Source organism: Toxorhynchites rutilus, chromosome 1 (genome assembly GCF_029784135.1).
Source record: "Toxorhynchites rutilus septentrionalis strain SRP chromosome 1, ASM2978413v1, whole genome shotgun sequence".
NCBI lineage: Eukaryota > Metazoa > Arthropoda > Insecta > Diptera > Culicidae > Toxorhynchites > Toxorhynchites rutilus.
Window position 1 is genome coordinate 166031211 of NC_073744.1, and position 26289 is coordinate 166057499.

The 26289-nt window shown below is 40.8% G+C and overlaps 1 protein-coding gene and 1 non-coding gene across 2 annotated transcripts; both read left to right on the forward strand.

Moving 5' to 3' along the window:
• Window positions 1-1446: 1446 nt before the first annotated feature.
• On the forward strand, window positions 1447-16519 carry LOC129761825 (nascent polypeptide-associated complex subunit alpha, muscle-specific form). Its single transcript, XM_055759611.1, has 3 exons — window positions 1447-1895; window positions 1961-5358; window positions 15132-16519. Exons 2-3 carry the CDS (start codon window positions 1961-1963, stop codon window positions 16300-16302), a joined length of 4569 nt encoding a protein of 1522 aa, XP_055615586.1. The 5' UTR covers window positions 1447-1895; the 3' UTR covers window positions 16303-16519.
• A 3557-nt stretch (window positions 16520-20076) lies between these two features.
• LOC129763670 (U4 spliceosomal RNA) lies at window positions 20077-20214 on the forward strand. Its single transcript, XR_008741007.1, has one exon. It is a non-coding gene; the product is annotated as a U4 spliceosomal RNA (small nuclear RNA).
• The last annotated feature ends 6075 nt before the right edge of the window (window positions 20215-26289 follow it).

Consider the following 26289-nt stretch of genomic DNA (forward strand, 5'->3'; position numbering starts at 1 on the left):
CAGGTTTTTCCATATGCAATCAGCTGCATGTAGCTGAAATATTTGCAATGTTTACCTGTCATTCCACTATATAAATAAATGCATGTATGTGTATGTGAATGATGTACGGTTTTGTGTAGTGCGAGGACTCTTTCACATTGTTATCCGGTTATACGTCCAAACCCAGCGGCTCTTTTTGAAACCGGTCCGGCAGAAACCGGATAATGTGTAATCGCCCTTAGGGAATAGACGCACAATATGTATAGGATTTGAAAATAATTGTTGAAAAAAATGGTCGACTATATATAATCGAGTCCGACCTATATTGGAGTTCAAGATCTTCGGAAATGATATTTAATCTAGTACTACGAAACCACAAAATGCCAAAAGATACAAATAAATGTAATTGAAATGCAATTCAATAAAAATTATACTAAAATATAGTTTAAAATTCTCTCTTTAATACGAAACTAAAAAACTTTCAAGTTTGATCGATTTTTACTGAATATTCCATGATAATTGCTTTCAACCGAAACAAATATTCCTCAAATCACCCCTAGCTCATACCAAGGCGCCTCTATAAATACCAGGTGAAACAATCATATGAAATGCAATTTCAGTCATATTGGAATTGCTGTCGGTATTGTTTACAAACAGCTCTGATGAAAATCTCTACCCGGTCGAAGGAACAGGAAAACCATCAGAAGGCTGCCGGCGACCAAGATAAGTGAAGTGGAAGGTAAAACGTAATGTCAGAATTGCCGTTCGGACGTATCCCGTAAGTTTGAACTTATTTACATAGATGGTATCCAATCAACACTAAACATTGACTACAGTTTCGCCGGCACGGTTGATTGCCGTTATGAACCAGCACAAAAAACAAAGCTGCAAATTATGCACCATGTCGGTACCACGATCAAAGCATTCCTTGAATCACATTAGCCGAGCCAGCTGGCGGAAGCATATGCATAAAGGTTACTAGGTTACAATTTTCAACGACAACTGTTTATTTATTATACTGCTTCAAATACCTTCGACGAAATCAAATGTAACCATATCAACGTAAGTAATAACATGAACAAATCCAAACTTTTCGTCTTGCCATTCCTCATACGTCTTTTCTAAATAGTGTAAATTACGAGCCACCTGTTAACTCCACCTTCTTGCCGGCGACCTTTTACAAACTGCTACGACGCTTATTCGAACGATGCCTACTATGTTCGGCTTTCGCGAATTTATGTGAAAAAGAAGGGATGATTTTGTAGAATTTCATTCTCATCCAGTTCATCCACTATAATCCACAATAACAAAACAAACAACCCCTGCTCCACAAACCGTAATCCCCTTCTTATTGAAGTGATGATGTTGCTTCACCTGTTATACATTTATACAACTGCCTTGGCTCATACCCTCTAAAAATCCCGCCCACCTGCCAACCTGTGCGTACCTTGTCCCAAAGTGCGACTCATCAGCGCGCTGATGGAGCAGAAGACAATTTTGATTACGTGCAGTAGTGATATCGCCGCGCACCGTAAGCAGCTGTATTTCATCGGAATTTCGCGCACGAAAGCGCCCAAAAGTGGTACCGTTGGCCAGCTCGAAAGTCGTCGCATCACGCGAACGCGTAGTGAAACCCCGAACCGCGCGGTATGGTGGCGAAAAATTAGCGTGAAAATTTTGCCATTCTGTGGCTTGTGTTTCCATGAGTGATCGTCTTGTGAGAGCAGCAAAAGCAAAAGTGCACCGCGGGGTGCGTGTGTATTGGTGTGCTGCTGTTTTTCCGTAGGTACCGCTACTCGCAGCGCTCTTGCTTTTGCGATTGGTTTCCCGAACGAACACTGTGATGTAAACAGTTTGACAGTTTAGTATTTGGAGACAGTGCTGCGTAAACATAAACAAATCGTCGTCGCGAAGAGGTATTAGTTGGGGAATTTGATTTGTGGAATTGATTTTTCTCTAATTCCGGGGCTTTTTTGTTCAGATGTCGCAGGAGTACACCCATCAACTGCTGAAGGTGGTCGTGGCCCAGATATGCCAGACCATCGGATGGCACTCGATTCAGTCGACCCCGCTGGAGCTGCTGGTCGATATCCTGGATCAGTATTTGAAGGATATAACCCGGCTGACGCATCGCTACTCGGAGCTGTACAATCGAACCGAGCCGAACCTGGATGATGTGGCACTGGCTTACCGCGAGGTAGGCTTGAACCTCAGCGAAGTGGGAGAGTATGTGCAGTTTGTGGATCCGATCGAGCCGATGTTCGAGGTGCCCAAGTATCCTATTCCGAAGGTTACCCATCTGAATTTTATGAAGCCAGGCAGCAAGGAGGTGTTGACGAGGCCGGTCCACATTCCCGAGTATATGCCCCCGATGCTGGTGGATTTGGAGGAGGAGCAGGAGGATGTGAACAGACAGCTGCTGCAACAGCAGCAGCAGCAGCAACATCATTTGGAGCATCGTCATTATAACCATCATCAGCAACAGTCGCAGGCACTGTTGGAGGACGATGTTTTGAGGGAGGTTAAGCCAGAATTCGGGGATTTCGTGGAGAAAATGGAAGAGGTAGGAGCGGAGGAGGTTGCTCTGATGGATACAAATGCGAACGAAGAGGTGGTCACGTTCAAGAAGCCACTGGATGTGGGTGCGGAGGGTGGTTCTTTGGATGTTAAAAAAGCGAGGAACCTAACGGAAGAGGGGAGACCCACTCGGGAGATCAGTAGCGTTATAATGACCACATCGGGATTTATCTCGCCCGCGCGAGAAGGTAAACTGCCGGACTCGAAGTGTCCGGTGATTCCGGAGGAAAGACCTAAACCGCCTCCGCCACCTCCGCCGCCAGCTATCAGTGCGATGCCGGTTTCCCGGATGGACGAGAAGTTTGGCAAGAAGACGAAGCGGAAGCCAGCCGAGAAAGAGAAGAAGCGGGAGAAGAAAGTGGATAAAAAGAAGGATTCCGGGGAGAAGGATACTCCCAGCCGGCCGCCAACTCCGGTGGCAGCGCTTCCGGTGGCAGAGCCACCGGTTTCCAGTGTGATTGAGGATATCAAACCCTTGCCGGTTGCGTTTGAGCCTCCGCCAAAGCCTCCTACGCCAGTTCCGGATGTGAAACCACCGGAACCATTGTTGCCGCCGATTGAACTCGAGAAGCCCGTAGTACCTCCCCTACCCATTGCCCCACCAATGGAAAAACCCAAGAAGGAGAAGACCCGAAAGAAGAAACAACAAACACCAAAAAAATCAGCGATCCCTCCTCCGATGCTTATGAGTCCTGGAGCTGGGGACATTGGCGGGTTGTTTTCTCCCCATCAGCTTCCTCAGCCTCCCTCGCAGATGCATCAAATCACTCCACCCAAACCACCCAAACCGAAGCGCCAGAAGCTTACGAAGAAGGATATTCAGCGACAATACATGGAGCAGCTGCAGCAATTCCAGTCGTCTCCCCTGAACGCTCAGAACATCATCGATATGTTTACACCAAACAAAAAGCCACTTCCGGGACTCTTTCAACCGTCATTATTTTCACCCCCGCCGCAGCAACAACAGGCTCTCCCACCGCAGCCCAAGTTCCCCGATAGTCCGGCCCAAAGTCAGCTGGATCTCTTGCAGAAGCTCCATCCCAGTTTGGAGATAACGCCCGCACCAGGCCCTTCCGGAGGAGGAGGCCCTCCGATGCATTCGCCCTCTCCGGATAAACACAAGCTGAACATTTTCAAGAAGGTGGCCAAAAAGGACACCACATCTCCCGGCATCACCACCCAAGGGCCCATAATTGTAATCGACGACGATAAAAGTCCTCCCCATCAGCCACAGTTTCTCACCACAACGCCAATGGGCAACAAGAAGCGTCCCCCCAAGGGTCAGCAGTCCAACTCGGTCTTCGCCTACCAAGATGCGGTCTCCTCGTCGGAGCTGTCCTTCAACATGGGCATGAATTCCGTCGACCATTCGGGCACTGGAGCGGGAGGGTTGTTTCGCGAATTTTCCCCACCCAAAACTCCCTCCAATTTACCGAAAACACCGGACATCAAGCTGCAGTCGAGTTCCAGTTCGTCTACTTCCTGGATGAGTGATTCCGGGAAGCTACCCGCCGTCGGGTTGGGGCAAATTTTCGGCGATTTTCCCAACTTCAATCTGCCCCCAGCGAAGGAGGAAAAGAAGAAAAGGCAGCGCCAGCGGCAGCCCAAGGAGACGGCGTCTAAAAAGGCAAACAAAAACGCCCAGATTATGGACGATTTGAGTCTGCTGCAGCAAATCCAGCAGCACCAGCAGCAACAGTCGATGCCGGTGGGATCCGCCCCATCGATGGACGATAAATCCTTCCCGAAAGCGATGGCCTCTTACAGCAAGCTGTTGAATCAAACGATGCCGCAATCGTTTCTGTCTTCACAGATTCGCAACCCGATGTTCGGAATGTTCCCGCTGCCCTCCGGACCAGGGCTGATTCCCGATAACCCTCTCTTCAATCCGTTCCCGGGACAGCCATCGTTCCTGCCGACCGGACCCTTCGGGATGCCGTCGATGCCACCACGCTTTGACATCGGTAATTTGCTTCGTTATCCGCGTCCACCGAAAGCACCGGTTGCCGAGAGCTTCGAAAATCTTGATCCCGAAACGAAATTGGCCCACACCCCGCTGGATCTGCAAAAAAGCAACTGCAATGTGGCCCCGCTGATGCCTCCCTCGCTGCAAATCGACTCAGTCGGAGGATCGCCTTCGCCAACGTCGGGCCGCAAACAGCAATCCCCAGCAATCGGGGCGGTGATCAAAGACCAATCGCCCCTCAACCACCAACCCGTCGTTCCGCCACAGGAACAATCTCTCAATCTGTGCACCAAATCGGTCACCGCGGCACCGTCTCGGGTGCCGCCGCAGAATGCCCATCAATCCGCCTCCCCCGGTATGGCCCCACTGTTGCCAGAGTTTCGACATCAGACGCTGGACATCAGGCAGGAACCTCTACGACCATCCGCACCGGCTACACCATCGTCAGCGCCACCACTGATTCCACCACAAACTGGGCTCACCACCGGGATGGCACCGGAAACGCAACCGATGCATCACCTGCTGGCCGCGGCAGCACCAAACGTTCCCCCGATAACACCAGGCGAAACCATTGTGATCGGGTCCGATTCGGACAGCAACAGCGAATCGACGACGACGGCGGTCACGACGATGATTGGCGGCACCACCGGTGGTCCGATGGATCCCACCACCACCACTGGTGGTGGTCCCGGCCTCGGCAAGAAATCCGACAAATCCGAGAAGCGCAAGAACCGGGAACACAAGAAGGACAAAAAGCTGAAGGAGGGCAAGATCAAGAAGAAGAAAGACAAGAAGGACAAAAACAAGAGCAAGGATCGCGACCGGGAACGGCCAAAGTAAGTGTGTGTAATTTGCCTGTAGAGGGGATGGATGGATTATCGTTTGAAGTTTGATCTCGTTTTTATTTTTAAAGTTCGTTTGTTAAAGTGTTCCGATTTAGTTGGCGGAATATATACACGCTTATCTATGTACGCATTCCACTAAATTTAGACTAGCATTAGCTTAACATTGTTATTGATAAAGTCATTAACAGCAATTGATTTTTTTTTTGTTATTACTCTCGCAGTCCCGTCCAAAACAACTTTGCGTTTGCTAAACCCTCTGGCTTTAATTTTGGTCTTGGTACATTTTTTTGTGTCGTTCACAGAATTAAATTCTGTTTATACTTGAAGATGCATAGAAAAACAACCACAGTCAATTTTGGTGGTTCTGTCCATCAGTCCATTTGTTAACATATTAAGGACCGCTCACGAGTTTTCTCGTGTTTCGCGTTCCGTCTGTTACGGATGGATCACGGAATTTCTGCACTTGATGGTTGAATCCTTGGTCTGTCAAGAATCTAACCTACCGATGGCTGGCTTTCGTCTCATTCACACCGAAGGAAACGATCTCACTCGTGGAATACGAACAAATGAAGCGTTCAAGTTTGCCTCAAAACGTGCGGTCCCAGGCACATGTCTTACAGATTCATTTGCGGTCCTTAATATGTTAAGTGCAACGTCAAGTTTCCGTTTGTTTTCCATAATTCCGAGCCTTCATAACGCTGACAGTTTTTTGATATCTGCAAATTACACTTCTCCATTCTTGCCTAATAGAACGATCTCGTACCGCTCCTCTTCAAATAGAATATGGTTTCCTTGAGCAGTTTTTGTTCTTTTGCCGTCCGGCGATATTAATGCCTTTTTTAGGTGCTTCACAAAATTCGTTGTATCTCAAAGGAATAAAAGGGATGCCAAGACATAGAGCAATTCCACCCCAAATCAACCGAAAGACGGTAAATTTTGACGCGACCCTCTTCGATTTTATTGAAATTTGGTACAAATGATGGAAGCTATCAAAAATCACAATTTTCATTATCATATGACCAGTTTTAATTACGACCCATTTTTTATGAGTGCGTATGCAGAAACATTGAACTTTTTATTAATAAGTAGTAACTCAAGAAGTCCGATTAAAATATGATGTTTGGCAAAGTTGTAAGAAAATAAATGAACCATTTAGGAAAAATATAATTTCAAATGTACTGTTAAAAATTTTTTCTCGAAAATTAAATTTATTCAAAACCATTATTTTTTAAAAACGCGATTCTACATGAAAAACTATATATACAGCCATTCCATGCCAAACCGATATGGTGATGTGGTTCTCAGATTTCCGTCAAAAGTGATAGTTTTGTATTTTTTCATTGTTTTGTTTGGGTGACCATTTCCATTTTAGGGTAGTCCAAAAAAAAAAACATTTTTTCGCATTTTTGCCAAAAATGACTTATCAAAAATTCATAACTTTTGAACTACTAGATCGATTCAGATGATCGACATGTCAAATTAAAGCCAATCACCTGGTCACTATACTTGCAGAAAACATGGATTTTGCTCTCGTTATTATTGATGGTATTCGTTTTTTATTGTTTTCATAGTTTCGGGACCAAAGGCGCTATATTTTTTTATGTTTTTTTCTGGAAAGCTGAGGATTTTTCACACAACATATCTCGAAACCAGGGAAGTGTTTTTTTTTCGTTTTTGAGTCATGATTTTTCAAAGTTAACCGATGGGCCAAAAAATTATTTTTTTTTCCATTTTTTTCCACTACAAAAAATCATAACTTTTCATCTTTTAGATGAAAAGATGATCGACATACCAAATTAAAGCCAATTAGCTAGTCTTTTTTGAAAAAATATTACACTCTGGATAAAAATGGATTTTATTTTCGTAATTATTGATTATATTTGTTTTTTATAACTTACATCGTTTCGGAACCATGAGCGCCATATTTGTTTTATATTTTTCCCTGAAAGCTGAGGTTTTTTCACATTATATATCCGAACACTAGATAGGTGTTATTTTTCGTTTTTAAGTTATGATTTTTCAAAGTTAACATGTTTTCAGTTTTCGTTCAACATTTCTATGCGACTAGTCTGGATGCATGTGATTAAAATCCAATTAATTGGCAAATTTGTTATTTAAAAAAAAATAGTAGGCTTTAATTCGATATGTCGATCATCTGAATCGGTCCAGTAGTTCAAAAGTAATAAATTTTTGAAGAAAGTCATTTTTGGGAAAAAAGGGAAAAATGATTTTTTGGACAATCGGGTAACTTTGAAAAATCATTACTCAACAACGAAAAAACGCCTCCCTGGTTTCGAGATATGTTACGTGAGAAATCCTTAGCTTTCCAGAAAAAATATTTAAAAAAACTATAGCGTCTTTGGTCCCGAGACCATGAAAACAATAAAAAACGAATACAATCAATAATAACGAGAGCAGAATTAAAATTTTCTGCAGTTATGGTATTTTTTCAAAAAAGACCAGGTGATTGGCTTTAATTTGATATGATTTTGACGAAAATCTGAGAACCACTCTATCGGTTTGGCATGGAATGGCGGTATAATGTTTTATCCGAGGACTAACCGTTCTCGAGATATAACCATTTCTTTATAATGAAAATAATGTTAGTGAAATTTCTATACGACGTCGAAACTAGGGATTGTCAACCGGTTTTACCGGTAATACCGGGTCATTTTCCATTACCGAATTACCTATAATTTTACAATCGATAACCGGTAATTTCGGTAATTTTAATTTTTACACCATAAATAATATTCGCCTCTATCCCGCTTTGAAATATTACTCTAAAATCTAAATAAGAACGAAAAATCCAACTGGCGGTGTTGCCCCGATTCTACGACCTCCGACCGGAATTATTTTTACTTGAAAAAATACCGATATATTGCTTTATGGGATTATACGCAGAATATGTGAGTATGTATCACAAAAATAATTAGTTTGGCGATTTCCGTCTTTTATGATTCTGTTGGTTATAGAACAATGCTCTTTGCCTCAATAGATGGAGATTTCGATCAAGCCTTTCCTCAAATTTTGGTGACAAATTTTGTTTATACTGAGTACTGTTAAGTATTATTCATAGGAGCATCATTTGGGTTCGTGAACAGATTCACTAAACATTGAATTTTTTTAGGAAAAGTGTGAACTGATATATTGATGCATAAAGTACAAGGTTAGTATACTCCCTTGCTGAGGTGGCTGAGAGCAGACAAACGACCGCAAAGGGGGCATATTCCTGGATGCCGTTTAATGAACCCATTGATCTATTTACAACCCGGTATACCGTTTTTGAATGGATTGGAACGAGTTGATTTTCATCCATAACGCGCTCTTTGTGCCCACGGAGAGTCCAGCTTTTGCTTTGGCTTAATAGCCATTCAACTATCCGTTCTTCTTCTGTGGTTTCGAGAACTGATGCTTTTCCTGAACCTGCCACTGCGTATATTTGGGCTACTATGACGACCACTGCAACATTACCACCAAACGACGTGCAACAAAACATAAACGACAAAACAAACTCTTCACTCTTTAAGGCTAAATAGTTTGTCAGAGTGTTTCGACGGTCAAAGCATGTCGCAAGTCAGCGCACTATGATCGTCAAGACGAGAAATACCATGTCACATGATGTAATGGAACATACATTTATCAGGGTGCATTTGTTTACGTTGAGCTATTTGAACACCATTCTCATATAAAATGCTGAGACTTGAGGGGAACAAAGAATATAAATGAGTCTGAACGAACTTTCAAACACGCGAATTTGGATATCGGGCAGAAAATTCAACGAAGAGAGAAATTTCTTCATTATTTCAGCGTGTAGAGATTGCTCAAGCTTTGGTCAAATGTTTATTCTGTTGCCTAAATGATTTGCTATCGCTCGCACGTTATCGCATGTTTGACATAGCATTTACTCCAATAAATACACGAAATAGCAATTGGAACGAAAACCGAAGCTTTGCTCGATGAAGATAAAATGCAATCTGCGACAATCATCAATTCGTTACTGACAATGTTACCGCCTACTTGATCGGTTAAAGCATATTAACGAAGTCCAGTAACAGGCATGGTGTTGCATCGTACTCCGTCAGTCAACAGTTGACTAACATTTTTGTCAATAGGAATAGGATGAAAAAGTGCAGCGCTGCGTGTGCTGTTTTCGACCTATCATTTTGCATGCGTTTCTGATCGGCGTTTATTTTATTCATCGCAAAATAGTAAATGAAATCTGTTGGGTGGAGTAAGAAACAAGAAGAAATATGGGTATCCTTGTTCCAGCCATGTTCATTTTGGTAATGACTGATCGAATTTGCAACGAAAAGATATGAATAAACTAATAAATAAGAGCAGTGTACCTTAGACAATAGATTGTATGGGATAAATCGACCTTAAAATTTCAAAGTTACCCCATACAAAATGTTCGCCTCGAAAAAACACAATGGTATACCAGCAAAACATCAAAATATCAAAAATATGCAAAATATCAGCTCAATCGGACTAAAAGTATGGTGGTGCCAATCGGTCAAAGTTTGAGTTTTTTGGTGTGGGTACATCATAAATTTTTTTTATGTCAAATGGTCGGTGTTAAGTCAGAGGAGACCAAGTCGCAAAATTGAAAATTTCGAGTTATTGATTACATTTGGTTAACCATTACGTAATACCACATTTATCAGATTTGGAAAATCACGCATACAACAGGAATAATTGATCGAAATTGTTATGATTGATCAACGAAAACCCTTCATAGTATGCAGTCAGAGCGGACCATGTACATGTGTAGACAAAATGGACTATGTGTCCACCGTTTGCATATTGAATTTAAACAATTTCCAAGCGCCGAATTCAAACCAACAAAACTTTTTCTTGAAGCTAATACGTACCTTGTTGAAATGCGTTCGAACCCGTTAGTGTAAAATGTGCACATTCTGAGTATATTAAAAAATAAACTTGGTCCACTCTGAATGAACGCGAAAAAGGAATAGAAAAACCAAATGGCGATATCCAAGTTGGATTACCACTGAATCAATGAAAAATGCTGTTCTTCAGCATTTCAGCATGAAATACACTCGACAGAAAAATTAGAGGAACAGAGTGCGAAGTCGGAAATTTTAATTTTTTTTTCGCATGCTGTATCTTCGTGAAAAATCAATGCATATCGATGGGAGGCGCATCATTTTGAAGCTACAACTTTCAGGTATTAGAATATTTTACGTACATATTTTTATCTTGGTGTGTGTAGGTGTAGTAGGCAATAATATCAAGAAGAAGTGAAAAATCAATTTTTCTTTGTTTTTTCAAGAATATTCTGGACTGACACAATTTCTTGCGAACCAACTGAGCAGCAAATCCATATAACCTAATCAATCAGCTCTTTTTGACGTAGAACTACGTCTTTCATTAAGGGTGACAAATCAGAAAACAGGTCACGTTTTTATGAAATAAAGTTAACGTTAATAACTGTTTTTGCCGCGAACGGATTTTGACGATTTACATATTAAACGAATCGGAAATCCCGTAAGATTTGTTTAATATGTTATACATTAGAATCCCCTGGTTTGTAAATGGTTAAAATTCATGAAAACTTTAAGCGTTTCCATTTTCCCATACATTTGTTCTGTCCATTTGTGTGCTTTCCCGAACAGAGCTGTCAATAACGAGCAACTTATCGATGACCAACGGAGGGGAAATCGTAGGATTAAAAGTCTCCGTGAACAAAGGAAAAGTAGAAGAATGAAGGGGAATACTTGCCTAGAGTATAAACAGTGGATCTCGCTGAGGCAAACTTTCATTCGGCATTGGACTGTTGAGCAATGCAGTTCTCTTTGCTTTCGCTGCGTTTCGATCTAAGTTTGGACCCCATCAGTGGTAATCCAACTTGGATATCGCCATTGGGTTTTTCTATTCCTTTTTCGCGTTATTCGTATCGTGTGTTTCCTTTCCGCGTCAAAAATTGGACGCTTCGCGTAGTGTATGATGAGCAAGAAGAAGAGGAAGACAGGCTCGAACCCTGCAAAAAACGAACACATTGCCAGGGACAATAAAATTTCGAGGCAAGCGTCATCTGATGATGCACGCGATGTTGGTGCAGTGAAAAGCGCTCGTACAGAAACGAGCCTTCGCGAGTGTGACGCCGCATCGAACAACAGCGAAGTAGGCGATTTCGGCGCGTCGGTCGAAAATGCAAACGCCGTTACCCAGGCAGCTACCAAAATCATTAACATTGTTTGTTTTCTGTCATCATAAGGGCTTTGTTGGTGCCTTTGAGAATGTATCAATGCATTAAACTGACGTTATGGCGAAGCAGGCGTTAAGGTTGGGCGCCAAACAATTGTTTGGGGAATACCAAGCATCTTGAATGTCTTACTAGAATGTTATAAGTTATTTGAGTTCGCGTGCCAATCGCAAACCTGCCTTCAACTAGGATTGCATTTGCGCTAATATTGATCATAATGAAGCATTGCTACTGTTTTCGAGGTTGTTATTTACAAAAAGAGTTTATTTCGCGTGTTCAGTCACCAAGAAAGTAAATGTCGTTATTGAATTTTATATGTGATTAGGTTTCGCTTGCCAGTAGCAAAACTTCCTCCACTAAGGTGTGCTTCTCTCGAGCATGAGAAAGTAATGCAACTTTTTTCGAGGCCAGTAATATTAACAGGAGCGTTTCTTTTGAGAATAGCGCAAAATGATGAGAAGTGTTTATATTTCTAGTAGTTTCAAGCCACCAATGCATGGCTCTGTATGCATTCTATGGCGAACGCTTGTTTGGCATGCGATGCCTAGAGGTGCGATTTCTTTGAGGCAATATTAAATAACATGTAGCATGATATTTGATACTTGCATGTGTTGTCATTGTTGTTGTTTCCATGCGGTGCCAAAGATATATTGATGTAGTTATGAGATGTGGAATAATGGATCTGGTGCAACATATATTTAATCGACTGTAACCGAGTCTATCTCAATTGCGAAAAAGGCCACCGGAATAGCGTTCGAGGTAAATTTTCAATGCATTGACATGAAATAAATTGCGACATACGATTGTTTTGCGAGGGCAAGAATGAATCATCAATCAATTACCGTCAACTGATTCTACAATGAAAAAAACAATTTCGGAGATTATTCTACTATAAGTTGCTTCTAAAATTTCACAGCAATATAGAATAATATCCGAAGGTATAAATGAGCAACTTATATAAAATTACAGCGTAGTTCTACGTCAACAATGCGGTCGTATCTTGGACACTCTTATAATTTTTTTTGTTCCAAGAACGTTCCTGTACCACCTTCCCACACCGAGATATTTCAGTTTGAAAGAAAAATTACCGCTTCGTCTTTGATGATGAATAATTCAATGAACAACCATCGCATCGTAAATCGAAAGGCAGTTTTGAAAAATCTCTAATAAATTCTGCACAAGGACATTTTGTTACTTTGACGAAAAAAAAATGATTTAATTTTTTTGCATTGATTTCAAAAAAGGGTCAAAAACAAGATTTTCATAGTGCTTTACAAAATCAACTGTAGTTCTGCAAATATCGCAGTAAGTTCTAACGTTTCCAGGCAAATTTTTAGCCTAGTGTATTCCCTAAACATCTGTGAACGTTTCATATTCGCGTTGACGGCGGATTGGTGTCGACATCTGGATACGACATTAGTTTGTGTGAGGCCAACTTTTCTCTATCAGATTAGTTGGCCCTAAGCCAGTTTTAAATTACTAAAATTTGTATGAATTTTTTTTCTTGGCGTTATTTACCTTCTAGAAGTACGTTGTTCTGACTCTAATTTAAACTAATTCCTATGAATTTTCAGATATTCTCATCAAAACTTACCATTATAATATAAAATTATCTTTAGACACTATGAACTTTGCTGTTGAGTTGGTTGGCAAAAAATTGTGTTAGTCCAGAATATTATTGAAAAAAAAAAGAAAAATCGATTTTTCTTCCCGATATTGTTGCCCTCTACACCTACACGCACCAAGATAAAAATATGTACGAAAAATATTCTAATACCTGAAAGTTGTAGCTTCAAAATGATATGCATCCCATCGATATGCGTTAATTTTTCACGAAGTTACAGCATACCAAAAATCATTTAAAATTTTTGACTTCGCATTCTGTTCCTCTATTTTTTTTTGTTAATTGTGGCATTCTGTTCATTTGATTGTTTCTGTTTTTTGTTTGTTTTTTTTTATATTTCGTGAACCAAATAAAAAATGCTTCATTTGGTTCAATCAGAGTGGACCATGTACGTATAGGCATGCAAATAACTGTGTCATGTGTCAAACTATTACCAGAGAGTAGCTAACATCTCTGAGAACAATATTGAACGAAAAAGATAGATGCTTTGGAAATTGCAGAGCTCTGAACATCAAGTACGTTTTTCTCGAAATCATAATAATGTCACATGGTCCGGTCCGACTTAACACCGACCAAATGTCTCGAAGTGTCATACGTCGAGAGTGTCATACAATTTTAAGACAATTGGCATCAAAAGTTTTTTCTCGGTAACACCATTTTCAAATATCACCAATGTTTTTATGTGTAGAAAAAAATTTGCCGGTTGTTAATAAATAGGTTAACTTTTGCTGTTGTGCTTTGCTAACTTCATGCGTAGGGTAAATGATCTTGGTTTGACCAATTTGGGGTGTTTTTACGCAACTAGTAAATGCAAATCGATTTTTCTTCATGAAAATCACACATAATCGATACGAGTTTGGGTTTGTTGAAAAGCCCCAAGTCTCTAGTTGCTAATACTACCATAAGGTGTTGAAATTATTCAAATTTTTATGTTTTTTCAACGATTTTCCTTAAAGAAGAATTATGATCATGGTTTGACCACCTCTGATCATGGTTTGCCCAAAAAAATGATAATGGTTTGTCCGGTTTTAGAAATCTCCATTTTTGAATGAAAACATTCGAATTCACAATTAGATGTTGCATTTATCATTGCTTGAGTTTACTGTCATCATATTGATTCATTCATAATTCAGGCTTTCTTCAGAATCTTGCCTTTTCTTGGGCATTTTAGAAGTGTTCACCTCAACACAATCAACACAGAAAAACCATACTTATGCTATGCGCGAAGCACACTATAAACCAACATAAACAAACTGCAGCGTGCCAAGCGGTTGCCATAGAAATCATGTGGACAAAACAACATTATTGAATTGGACAACTCATGATCAGAATTGAGTTCATCAAAATGCGTTAATTTAATGGTTTAGCTATGTAAATCCGATACAAATGGTGAGCAAGCATGATGTTTACAATATTTATAAGTGTTGTAATCCAGAAAAGGTCTGAATACGTGCCAAATAATCATCTGGTGATCGATTAAAAGTTAGCTCGAATGAGGGGCGCATTGACACAAATATAAGGTGTATTTTATAATCCTTTAAAACATGTGATTTCGTAAAAATATACTATCAAACTACTATAAATCATGTAAAAGGCAATTTCATTTATATGTTTCGAAACATTCGAAGGCCTTATTTGACACAGGAGCGCTGAATTAGAGCATTCAAAAAAGTGGACAAACCATGATCATATTTTCGACTGGACAAACCAAGATCATTTACCCTACATCGATTCTGATTCATTATTCAACCATCCTAAACCGTGTAGAAGGTAATTCAACAATGGATGGTTTGCCTAGCTGGCTATGTTTATGCAATGCATGACAATCTGGCGAATAACGTTGGTCTGTCAATAGCATCGGTCAAAAGAGAAAATAAAATATTGCTAACAACATGACTTTTTTTGCCATTTTAGATCATCTCATTCGATGCATCCAGACGGCATGGAAACCAACTCGGACGTAGGTTCGCACGGTGGAGCGAGTGCTGCTGCAGATGAGGCCGCCCTGATGGACCAAATTCGACGCAAGGAAAAGAAGGAGAAGAAGAAAGAGAAGCTTAAAAAGGAGAAGCGAAAGGAGAAGGAACGGGCGGCAGCCGCAGCGCTCGATCTTGGTCCGTTCAACTTTGGATTCGGGGATCCGCACACTTCGAGCAATGGAGGCGGATCGGCTGTGACGACAAGCAACAATACTGTCACCGGCTCTGATCAGCGGGATAACAGTGACGGATCGTCGGCTTCCGTGCCGAAGTTGATGCTGAGGCTCGGTTCGAACGCGACACCCTCTCCCCGATCCGGCACGCCGGATATTGTCCCTGTCGTTAGTAGTCCGGCAGAGACTGCTGCAAGTCGGATAGAGCCGGTCGAAATCAAGCGGGAAGCTTCGCCGGAGCTGGCACGAATATCAGCCCTAGTGACGAGACCCCCGAAACTGAAGACACCCAGCACCAAGGGCAAATCCAAGGAAGAGGACGGTACGAAGCTACCCAAGTCGACGGATCATCCGGGTAAAACTTCCGGGAAGCTTGACTTTAGTGCGGAGCAATCGTCGAAACCACGACCCCGTGGTATACAACCCCTCCCGGACAGTATCGATCTTTTCTCGGTCAATCCAACTACAAGCAACCCTCCGTCGGTCTCCCAACCGAAACCGTCACCGCTGGCAGGACCAGCTGCGAACGTTACCGCTGCGAGTGCCCCCGCGGCCACTAACCCAGACTCGACGCCACATTCCTCCAAGAAGCCACCGAAAGAGCCCAAATCATCCAAATCTCACGGTTCTGTCACGTCGAGCCTGGGCGTCACGATACCCGCACCGCTGAACACCCCGAGCAATGTGAAGGATGCCGAAGGGAACGTGGTGTGGATTTGTCCGGCCTGTGGCCGTGTGGACGACGGAACGCCTATGATCGGTTGCGATGGGTGCGATGCGTGGTATCACTGGGTTTGCGTTGGCATTCAAGTTCCGCCCGATTCCAACGAGGATTGGTACTGCCGAGTTTGTATCGGCAAAAAGCAGGAACCGCATGGCGACGAGAAGCAGAAGAAGCGAAAGAAAAAGGACAAGAAAAATCCCAGAGATTGAGCGAGTGGATGGGATGGTAGATTAGCTCTAGTTAAGGGTAATCTGGTCTAGTTGTTGTGTAATGCACACAGTGTGTGTACTTTCTACAAATATTATTTCAATGTATCTATTAAGCATTAATCAAAGTGATGTGATGTGAGAAAATTGCGCAGAATGTAATTAGCCCTAGACAAAATGAAATGTTGTAAGTAATAAACCGGACAAATGAATTATCAAACCTTTTGTTTTTCTTGCTGTTTTTATTTATTTTAATCAACGAAGTTCACCGATTTTTTGAATCGGAAATACTGATCAAGAACAATCCTACAACAATCCAATCCGTATATTTATTAGTGATGAAACGGATAGTGGTTTGACCGGAGAGTCGGATATTCGGCTCTTTATAAGCAAATACAAAATTAAGAGAAACGGCATGTGACATGGTGCAAATAAAGTGTTAAATATAAGGAAGAAATAAACACATTTTTAAATAAAATTCATGAACGAATATTAGTGGTAAGCGTTGCGCTTGCCAAGATGGGGACTTCGGGTTCGATTCCCGTTCGGGTCAGAAATTCTATCGTCATAGATCGTATTTCTGGCTTGCACTGGTAAAGGGGAACTGTCTAGGGCGTGGTGGGATGAGCATTGGGCATTGCCAGTCCCCAAGAAAAGCCACAAAAACCCGGAAACAGCTCCTTTAAGCGAATTGACACCGCTATAAGCGTCTTTGCCCAGTCTTGGTGGTACTCGGGACGTAAAGCAGCAGTATCACGATGGTCCTCCTGCGGGATGATGGGGTTGGTCGCTGGCCTTGCACGCCGCACCACTAAAACACCAAGCAACGAACGATACACAAGAAGATTTGAACCGGACTAATCAACACAGACCCAGGTGACGAAAACGGACTAACGATTGGAAACTCGGGACGTGGAATTGTTGATCTCTCAATTTCATCGGAAGCACTCGTGTGCTTTCCGAACTATTGAAAAACCGCAAGTTTGACATCGTAGCGCTGCAGGAAGATCTACAGTACGAACATTTCGCGATGGTCATACCATCTACCAGAGCTACGGCAACACTCACGAGCTAGGTACAGCTTTCATCGCGTTGGGCAATATACAGATGCGAGTGATTGGTTGGTGGCCAATCAACCCAAGAATGTGCAGATTAAGGATTAAGGGTCGATTCTTCAACATCAGCATCATTAACGTGCACAGCCTTCACCTTACAAGTCCCGACGATGACAAAGACGAATTCTACGCGCAGCTGGAACGCGAATACGAACGCTGCCCAAAACATGACATCAAGATCATCATCGAAGACTTCAATACCCAGCTCGGTAAAGAGCAGGAGTTCAAACCTGTAATAGGTATGTACAGTGCACACCAGTTAACAAATGAAAACGGCATAAGACTCATCGATTTCGCCACCTCTAAGAATATGGCCGTACGCAGTACCTTCTTCCAACACAAATTCCTCCACCAATACACCTGGAGGTCACCAAATCGAACAGAATCTCAGATCGACCATGTTCTGATAGACGGCCGACATTTCTCGGACATAACTGACGTCAGAACCTATCGAGGCGCTAACATCGACTCGGACCACTACTTAGTGATGGTTAAGATGCGCCCAAAACTCTCCGTTGTGAACAACATTCGGTACCGATGCCCGCGACGGTATAATCTTACGCGACTGAAACAAGCAGATGTCGCCGAAAACTACGCACATTCGCTTGAAGCTGCGCTGCCGGAAGAGGAACAAATTAATCAAGCTCCTGTTGAGGACTGTTGGAGCATGATTAAAACAGCCATAAACAGCGTAGCGGAGAACATCCTAGGACAAGTGAAACAAAGACGACGGTACGTGTGCTTCGATGATGAGTGTCAGCAAGTGTTACAGGAGAAGAACGCTGCGCGGGAGCTCATGCTGCGTCAAGCTACCCGTCAGAACGTGGAACGATATGGACAGAAGCGGAGAGACCAAACCCAACTCTTCCGGGAAAACAGCTGCACCGTTCTCATGAGACGCGAAAGTTCTACCAGAAACTCAATGCATCCCGAAAAGGCTTCGTGCCGCGAGCAGAAATGTGTCGGAATAAGGATGGTATACTGACGAATGAATGTGATGTGACCGAAAGGTGGAGGCAGCACTTCGATGAACACCTGAATACAGTACAGGCAGAGAACCAAAATGACGATGGAAGCGATTACGTTGATGTTGAAGATGTACCACCCCCAACGATAGGTGAAGTAAGGAATGCTATTAAACAGTTGAAGAACACAAATCAACTGGCAAAGATGGCATCGGAGCGGAACTTATCAAGATGGGCCCGGAAAAATTGGTTAGTTATCTGTATCGTCTGATTGTCAGAATTTGGGAAACAGAACAACTACCACAGGAGTGGAAAGATGGGGTTATTTGCCCTATATTCAAGAAAGGGGACAAACTAGACTGTGAAAATTTTCGTGCAATCACCGTCCTGAATGCCGCCTACAAAGTGCTTTCCCAAATCATCTTCCGTCGTCTATCGCCACTGACAAACAGATTCGTGGGAGGTTATCAGGCCGGCTTCATCGAAGGTCGGTCTACTACTGACCAAATCTTCACCTTGCGGCAGATTCTCCAGAAATGCCGTGAGTACAGAGTCCCCACGCACCAGCTATTCATCGACTTTGAAGCCGTATATGATTCAATGACACGGAAAGAGCTATGGAGAAACATGGACGAAAACGGCTTCCCCGTGAAGCTGACTAGACTGATTAAGGCTACGATGGATGGAATACAGTGCTGTGTGCGAATTTCGGGTGGATTATCTGATCCATTTGAGTCCCGCAGGGGGCTTCGACAAGGTGACTACCTACTGTTCAACATCGCGCTAGAGGGTGTTATGAGACGAGCGGCGTTTAACTTGCGTGGTACGATTTTCAATAGATCCAGTCAATTAATCTGCTTCGTTGATGACGTAGACATTGTCGGCAGAACATTTGAGACGGTAGCTGAACATTACACCAGACTTAAGCACGAAGCAGAGAGAATTGGACTGAAAATCAATGCGTCTAAAACCAAATACATGCTGGCTTTCGGATCCGAGCACGACAGAATCCGATTAGGTAGTAGTGTAATGATCGACGGCGATGAGTTCGAGGTAGTGGACCAATTTGTCTACCTTGGCTCAATGGTAACGTCTGACAATGATACCAGCCGCGAGATCCGGTGACGCATCATCAATGGGAGTCGTACCTACTATAGTCTCCACAAACACTTAAGGTCAAACAGACTTAGCAGTCGTGCGAAATGTTCCCTGTACAAACCGGTTGTCCTCTACGGGCAAGAGACGTGGACAACACTCGAAGAGGACCCGGGAGCACTCGGAGTCTTTGGACGGCGGATGTTGAGAACCATCTTCGGCGGTGTACAGGAGGACGGCGTGTGGAGGCACGAGCTCACGCGACTCACCGACGAACCCAGTATCCAGAAAGTGATCAAAGCTGGAAGGATACGCTGGGCAGGACATGTTGCAAGAATGTCGGACAACTATCCTGCAAAAATGGTGTTCATCGGGAATCCGGCTGGTACGAGACGACGAGGAGTACAACGAGCAAGGTGGTTAGACAAAGTGGAGCATGACATGGTGAGGACGGGGTGCCCGCGGAATTGGAGGGAGATAGCCACGAACCGAGTTAATTGGAGAAAAATTGTGAATCAGGCCATGTTGTAAAGACGTTAAGCAAAAAATAAATAAATAAATGAACGAATATTAAATTTTTCGTTAAGAATAAATATCCTATTAGGTTTGCGCAGTGGAGATATCGTAACCAATAAGGTTTTACCGAGGTGCGATTATTGCTAGTTGAAAAAAAATCCTATTTAATAGTGTATCTTGTATTCTACAAGGAATATGGAACAGTTTTTTTTTCTGATAACGGTTTATATTATAATAAATATATTTTTGTAAGCGTATTTAGATAATTCTAATAATGACCGAGTAAGGGTAGGAGTTACATACAATCAGTAATCAATTATTTTCGTTGAGATTGAGAACAAACTTAGAACTGTCTTCAGGGATGGTAGTCTGAGAAGGGGTACACTTACTTCATTACAAATCGAAATTATTATGATCGGCGACACGTTCACTAATTTGAAGACTCATCAACTGTTAGACTTGGTGGAGAAGTGCGTTGGGCTTTTATATATTCGAGGTATCTTCGCATGTTGCTGCATCGAAAAAATATTTGGATAAGGATGAGATTGCACAAAATATACCGAACATACTCCGTATGAGAACATCTTTAAACGCTGCAGAGGTCGTTTTAAGTGCAGTGGAACCCCGATTATCCGCGGAATAGTCTGGCTAGCTCACCGCGAATAACGAAAATCGCGGATAACGCAATAAAGGACTAAAAATGAGTTCCAAACACGAAGAAAAAGAAATTACATCATGAGAACTATGTTTTATCAACACAGAAATTATTAAACTATCCATCTAGAACAGCTATACTCAATATGCGGCCCGCGGGCCACATGTGGCCCGGCAGGCTTTTCCGGTTGGCCCATCTGGTGTTACTTTATTTTGAACTATTTTTAATGTGTAACAATAACGAAAACCTATGAAATCATCACATATTTTTTTTACGTAGGGCTATATCTTTCAGTAATGGTGCAAAATCAGAAAACAGAACACGGTTTGGGGCTGTCCACATACCACGTGGACAACTTTAGGGAGGGTAGGGGGTAAGAAAATGTCCACTCTTGTCCACGGAGAGGGGAGAGGGGGTATAGACTGAGTCCACGTGGACAGGAAGAATTTTCTCTCCGTATTTATCAATAAACGGATTGAGAAGCCTGAGAGTGCTGCCCAGGCAAACGTTCATATATTTTCTCTCATATCATGGATCTTCTTCAGTGAAATCTGTATTATAAAAATATCTCACGTAAATTGTGAATGACCAACTATTTCCTATGATCGAACTTTTATAGTTATGGGGTATGCATAGCCCTCATAGCCAAAACTATAAAAATTAAACGATTCCATAATGGTTGAGATTCCATGATATGCGTAAATGATTTTTATCAATTATAATTTTCTATACGTTTTGTTATATCTCGAGAACAATATATGATAATAACGTCTGTATAGTTTTTCATAAAGAATTGCGTGTAAAATCATTTTTCCAAAGTATTTTCATTCCATTAATTTCTAGGAATAAATATTTACATTTGCAGGAGATTGTCTATGCATCACTAGTCGTTGAGCCAGTGTTCTGATAAATTATAGAATATTTCAGGAGGTGATAGAGGATCATATTTGATGAAAAAATCCTACGCATGTAGTCAATTCTCAACTAGGACATTGTTGAATTTAATTTTATGTCTTGAACTGACTCTAATTTAGAAAGTACGCTCCTTAGAATAATTATACTGTTCATTTGAAAGATAAGAAAATTTTGCATAGAATGTAATTGTAAAATTAATAGAACCCAGGATCAACTTTTAAATGTAAGGAACCAACTCAAATTTTGTGTTTTTAATTAATTTTACAAAAATGCATGATAAACTGGAACTGATAGAAACAGCCAAATTGAAGCTCTCCAACCACTCTACAGTTCCTTCCTTGACACCACACTATTATCCTTCTTGTTATCTTCCCCTAATTTAAATGTGTTCACAACATAATTTTTATGCAAGTTTTCCTCAAATGAAAGCATCGTGCGCACTTTTTGACTTTTCAGTTCAGTCATTTTAAGGCAAAAAACCGGTCTCAAGGAAAAGTTCAATAATTCTTTCGTAGTTAAGATTTGATCATCAGCGTGGAAGATTTTTTATGATCCCCTATCTCTTCAAATTTTTCGGATCAGCTACCAAATAACCTATATATAATAATATTATTTTAAACAGATATAATAGTTTTCGATATTTTATTCAATTTATGAGAAAGTTTTCTCAATAGTTTGAACATTTATAAAAAAAAATAATAGAAGGTTAATGAATTTCTCAAAAAAAAAAGTTTCAATCGGGCAACAGGCTTCAGGGCCATTTTTGGAAAAAATGAACGAAATTTCAATAAAATGGGGAGGATCGGGGCAGCGGAGGATTAATTTGGCGTTGAATTGCTCTCTGGTAAACTGTGACGTTTCAATAAGGATTTAAGTGGAGGAAAACTAAAGAGCAATACAAATAACTTACCGTGCAAGATTAGTAAAAAATTATTGAGTCGTGAGTTTTTTGATTTTTTTTCCCCACGAGCATTTTGGAAGCTATCTAGACACGCAATGCAGGATGGTCAATAAGCAGTTGAAAAATAAAAATATATATATAGATATTGAAAATATTTTTAATAAGGTATTAGTACCCTTTGAAACTATTGCGGAAAAGGTTTCTATTGCGCTGATGACTAAAAGTGAATTGATTGTGTGAATGAACCGACATTTCCTGTGGCGAAATGTCGAAAATGTTTTGAGTGATCTTTGAAACGCTATAACTCTGTTATAAAATAATGCATTCGTCAAAGCATCAACTGGATCATGTATTAAATATTTCCAAGATTGCGATAAGTAGATTTGACCATCATTTGCTGTGCGTTCATTATTTCATGAAATATTCTTAATTCGAAATCAAGGGATAATTTTTCATTCGATAGAGAATACCTCTGTAGTAAATAGTTCTACTGAAACTCTCTATGAATAAAATGGACGCGAAATAATCATGTTGATTGGATTGCTTTTAAGCATATATTCTCAAAATCTAGAGAAACTTTGAAAACAAACTATAAACGCGTTATCTTTTCTTGCAAAGTATTTTATCTACAACACATATACACATCACACACTAGAAATTTGTAGCTTGAAAATGCTGTATTTTTTATCTTAATGTCATCATTTATATCGAAGATTCAGGCGTTCCGAAATCTCTGAAAAATTTCGACCTTTTACTCCTCATCCGTTGTCAAGTGAGGATCTATAGATATCAGTACATGCTTCCTACTTTATCTTTTCTTTTTTTGAAATTCTTTTTAAATGATAGAAAAAGAGTATATAAAATCGTTCTGTTCGTTTTTGTGCGCTTCAAAAACTCGAGCTCTGATGGAGCTCATATTATAACACAAGATACGAGCCACTTCAAAAATTGTTGTTGCTACTGCCAACGCCTCAAGAAGCTTCAAGATTTCCAGATGAAATAAGCACACTTCTGAAATAAATCTGTGTAGGTAAATTAACTTTCTAGTATTGAATATGTATTCTATGTGACAGTAACACAATTCTTTGCATGTGTTCAAAAATCGTGAGCTTAAATTGTATCTGATAGTGATTTTAAATCTATTTAATTTTATTCGATTGGCTTTGCTCAAGATCAATCCTTGGAATTTTGTAATTTATTTTCGGATGCGGATTGTTCAACTGGATATTGTGCGTTTCCGTGTTGACAAACCAGATGGCAGATTGCCTTTAAGATAATAGAAAAACAAAGTATTACAAGTATTTTAATTAGAGACGAATGAACTGCAAAGTTTTTTATGCCTTTCAAAAACAATGAACAAAAAACATACAAGTATTTCAAAATTAAACTCATATGGAATATTTGCTTTGTTTTACTACTCATTTTTCTGTCATAAAAAACCAATGAGCCACGGCAAACGTTCAGCAAGTAAAATTTGAAACAAAATAAACCTCAATGGAATTAAAATTTAATTCATGCGCAATTCAGTTATTTCCCGAATTATTCTAATAAAATCAAGAAAAATGTCCACGTGGACAACAGGGGGAGGGGTATGAAAATGTCCACGCTTGTCCACGGAGGGGGAGGGGGGAGTTTAAAATCGTGCTTTTTCTACCCACGTGGTATGTGGACAGCCCCTTTCATGAAATAGAAATTGAAAATGCAGCATTTTTTTAATTTATCGAGTATAAACAAGCTATTTCACAACATTCATGATTCAGAGTTTAGTTTAGTTTTCCAAATAGGCTTTTTTCTCAAAGTTAAAGCCAAATAAATTGAAGTTTTAAAGCCTCTATAATTCGAACTTGCAGACCGCAGTCTTTCTCAATACTGATTTTAGACAAAGCTGATTTGTTCGATAGAAAGGACAAATGAAAGACTGGTATCCACATAGTGATGTATGTTCGGTGGAGACACTGTGTTGATTTTCACGCCGTCTGGTGGAGAGTGTTTCCTTATTTTTGCACCACATCATTCTTGCATCTGTACTGGAGTGCAAGTTGAAAATTTCGAAAACGATATGGTAACATTTGGGGAGCAAGGATTCGAGCGTTAACATCTCTTTGCCGGTTGAGAGAAGTGGTATTACAATTACTTTTAAAAGATAAAAAGTGTATAAGTGATGTTAGTTAATTATTGACCTAATTTTTCACAGCTTTAATAGCCAACAAATGAAATCACAAAAATCTATAAGTTTTTATGAAATCATAAGAACTCTGTAGATGATGCATGTCGTCGGATGGCCGTGAAAGTAGTATAAATATCGTGCTTACCCTGGCTGGTTTCAGTTTCTGTATTGCTACCATGTTGAACGAACGTGCAGAGCTTGCACAAGTTAAGCATAAAAAATATGAAAAATATAACCAATCTTCACATAACGGTATGAAAACCAACATGGTGCGAGTTTTCATACAGATATTTGGAGATTGTTGCGTATAATTGAATCACACGTACAAATTGTTGAATTTATGGTGGAAGAGAGATTCAGTAAATTTGGAAGCGTGTTCGGATTTATTGGTGTAATGATGATGATGTTTTGAATTATAGAGGCTCTCTCAGATTCTCAGACTTCCTCAGTTAATACGCCTCTAGCCTTAAAAAAGGCCAATTTGGAAAACTAAATAAAACATTCGGCCTTGACAAAGACCATTTGGAATGCTGCCGCTGTCGCTGCCAAATGGTCACTAGCAAGATGACTAATAAATCGTGAATGATTTAATGCTGACATTCCGATCGATCAATTAATTTTTCGTGATATCGAGCATTGTTTCAGGGTTTAAAATGTTATCAAAGTGCAACGCATTTGAAGCCGGGTGTGAAAAAGCTATTTTCAGCAGTGAGTGCTGTGTTCTTCTGTGGAAACTGGAAGTTTGCGAAACATTCGCAAACAATGAAACCTCTCCCTCACTGAGAGCATTCATTCAACGGCCCTCAGTGCTACCAAATATTTGTGCTAAAAAGTTTCATTCTTGAATTACTATAATGTTTGTTTTTCGGCATTCATAATTCCTACGTTAACAATGCGGTCGAGTCTTAGACACAAGCGACCCGCGACACCATGACTACCACGTGTTTGTGGCCCATCTGAAAAAAAGGTTGAGTACCGCTGATCTAGAAGGTCGTGTAGAACAGTAGTCAGATAATGTAAAAGCAGTGATCAAAATAAAAGTGTTTGAGTCTATCACTCACTGACAAATTCCGGGGAGGCCTATGGATTTACAATGAAACTCGCTGTCGCGCATAATCCGCACCGCGGATCATCCGCTCGCGGATAATCGAGGTTCCACTGTAGTTCAAAATTATGTGATTATTTTTTTAGATATATTTATAGAGAGGTTTAGAGATTTAGAGGTTCAGATCAGATCATTTAGGAGTTCTCGAAACGTAAACAGACAGTAAACAAAAATAATCAAAATCAAAATCATCATACAAAAATATCTTGATACGAATCTTCCAAGAATAACAGTCCATTGCCGTCTTCAACACCTGCCAACACTTCGATAGCCCCGTCACCCAGATCTGGGTGAGACTTTTCTCGTTCAATTTAAATAGGGTTTTTAAACGGAATTTGATAGAATAGGCATTTAAATGTAAAAATGGATTATGCAGAATAATCAAAAAATCAAGAACACAAAAATATTCTTTTTATGCTATCCCAGCAAACATTAAATCGCATAACAAGCGTATATATAACATCATATGCCCTAAAATTTGGTTGGCATATAATGCGCCTAACTGGCATATGCATGCAAAAGTGGAGGCCATATACATACATGGCAAATGCTTACC

Bases quoted from the DNA above. Each gene is read 5' to 3' on its own strand.
- LOC129761825 (XM_055759611.1), top strand. From the start codon at position 1,961: ATGTCGCAGGAGTACACCCATCAACTGCTGAAGGTGGTCGTGGCCCAG. The intron at 5,359-15,131 runs GTAAGTGTGTGT...TTGCCATTTTAG, and splicing joins CGCGACCGGGAACGGCCAAA to ATCATCTCATTCGATGCATC.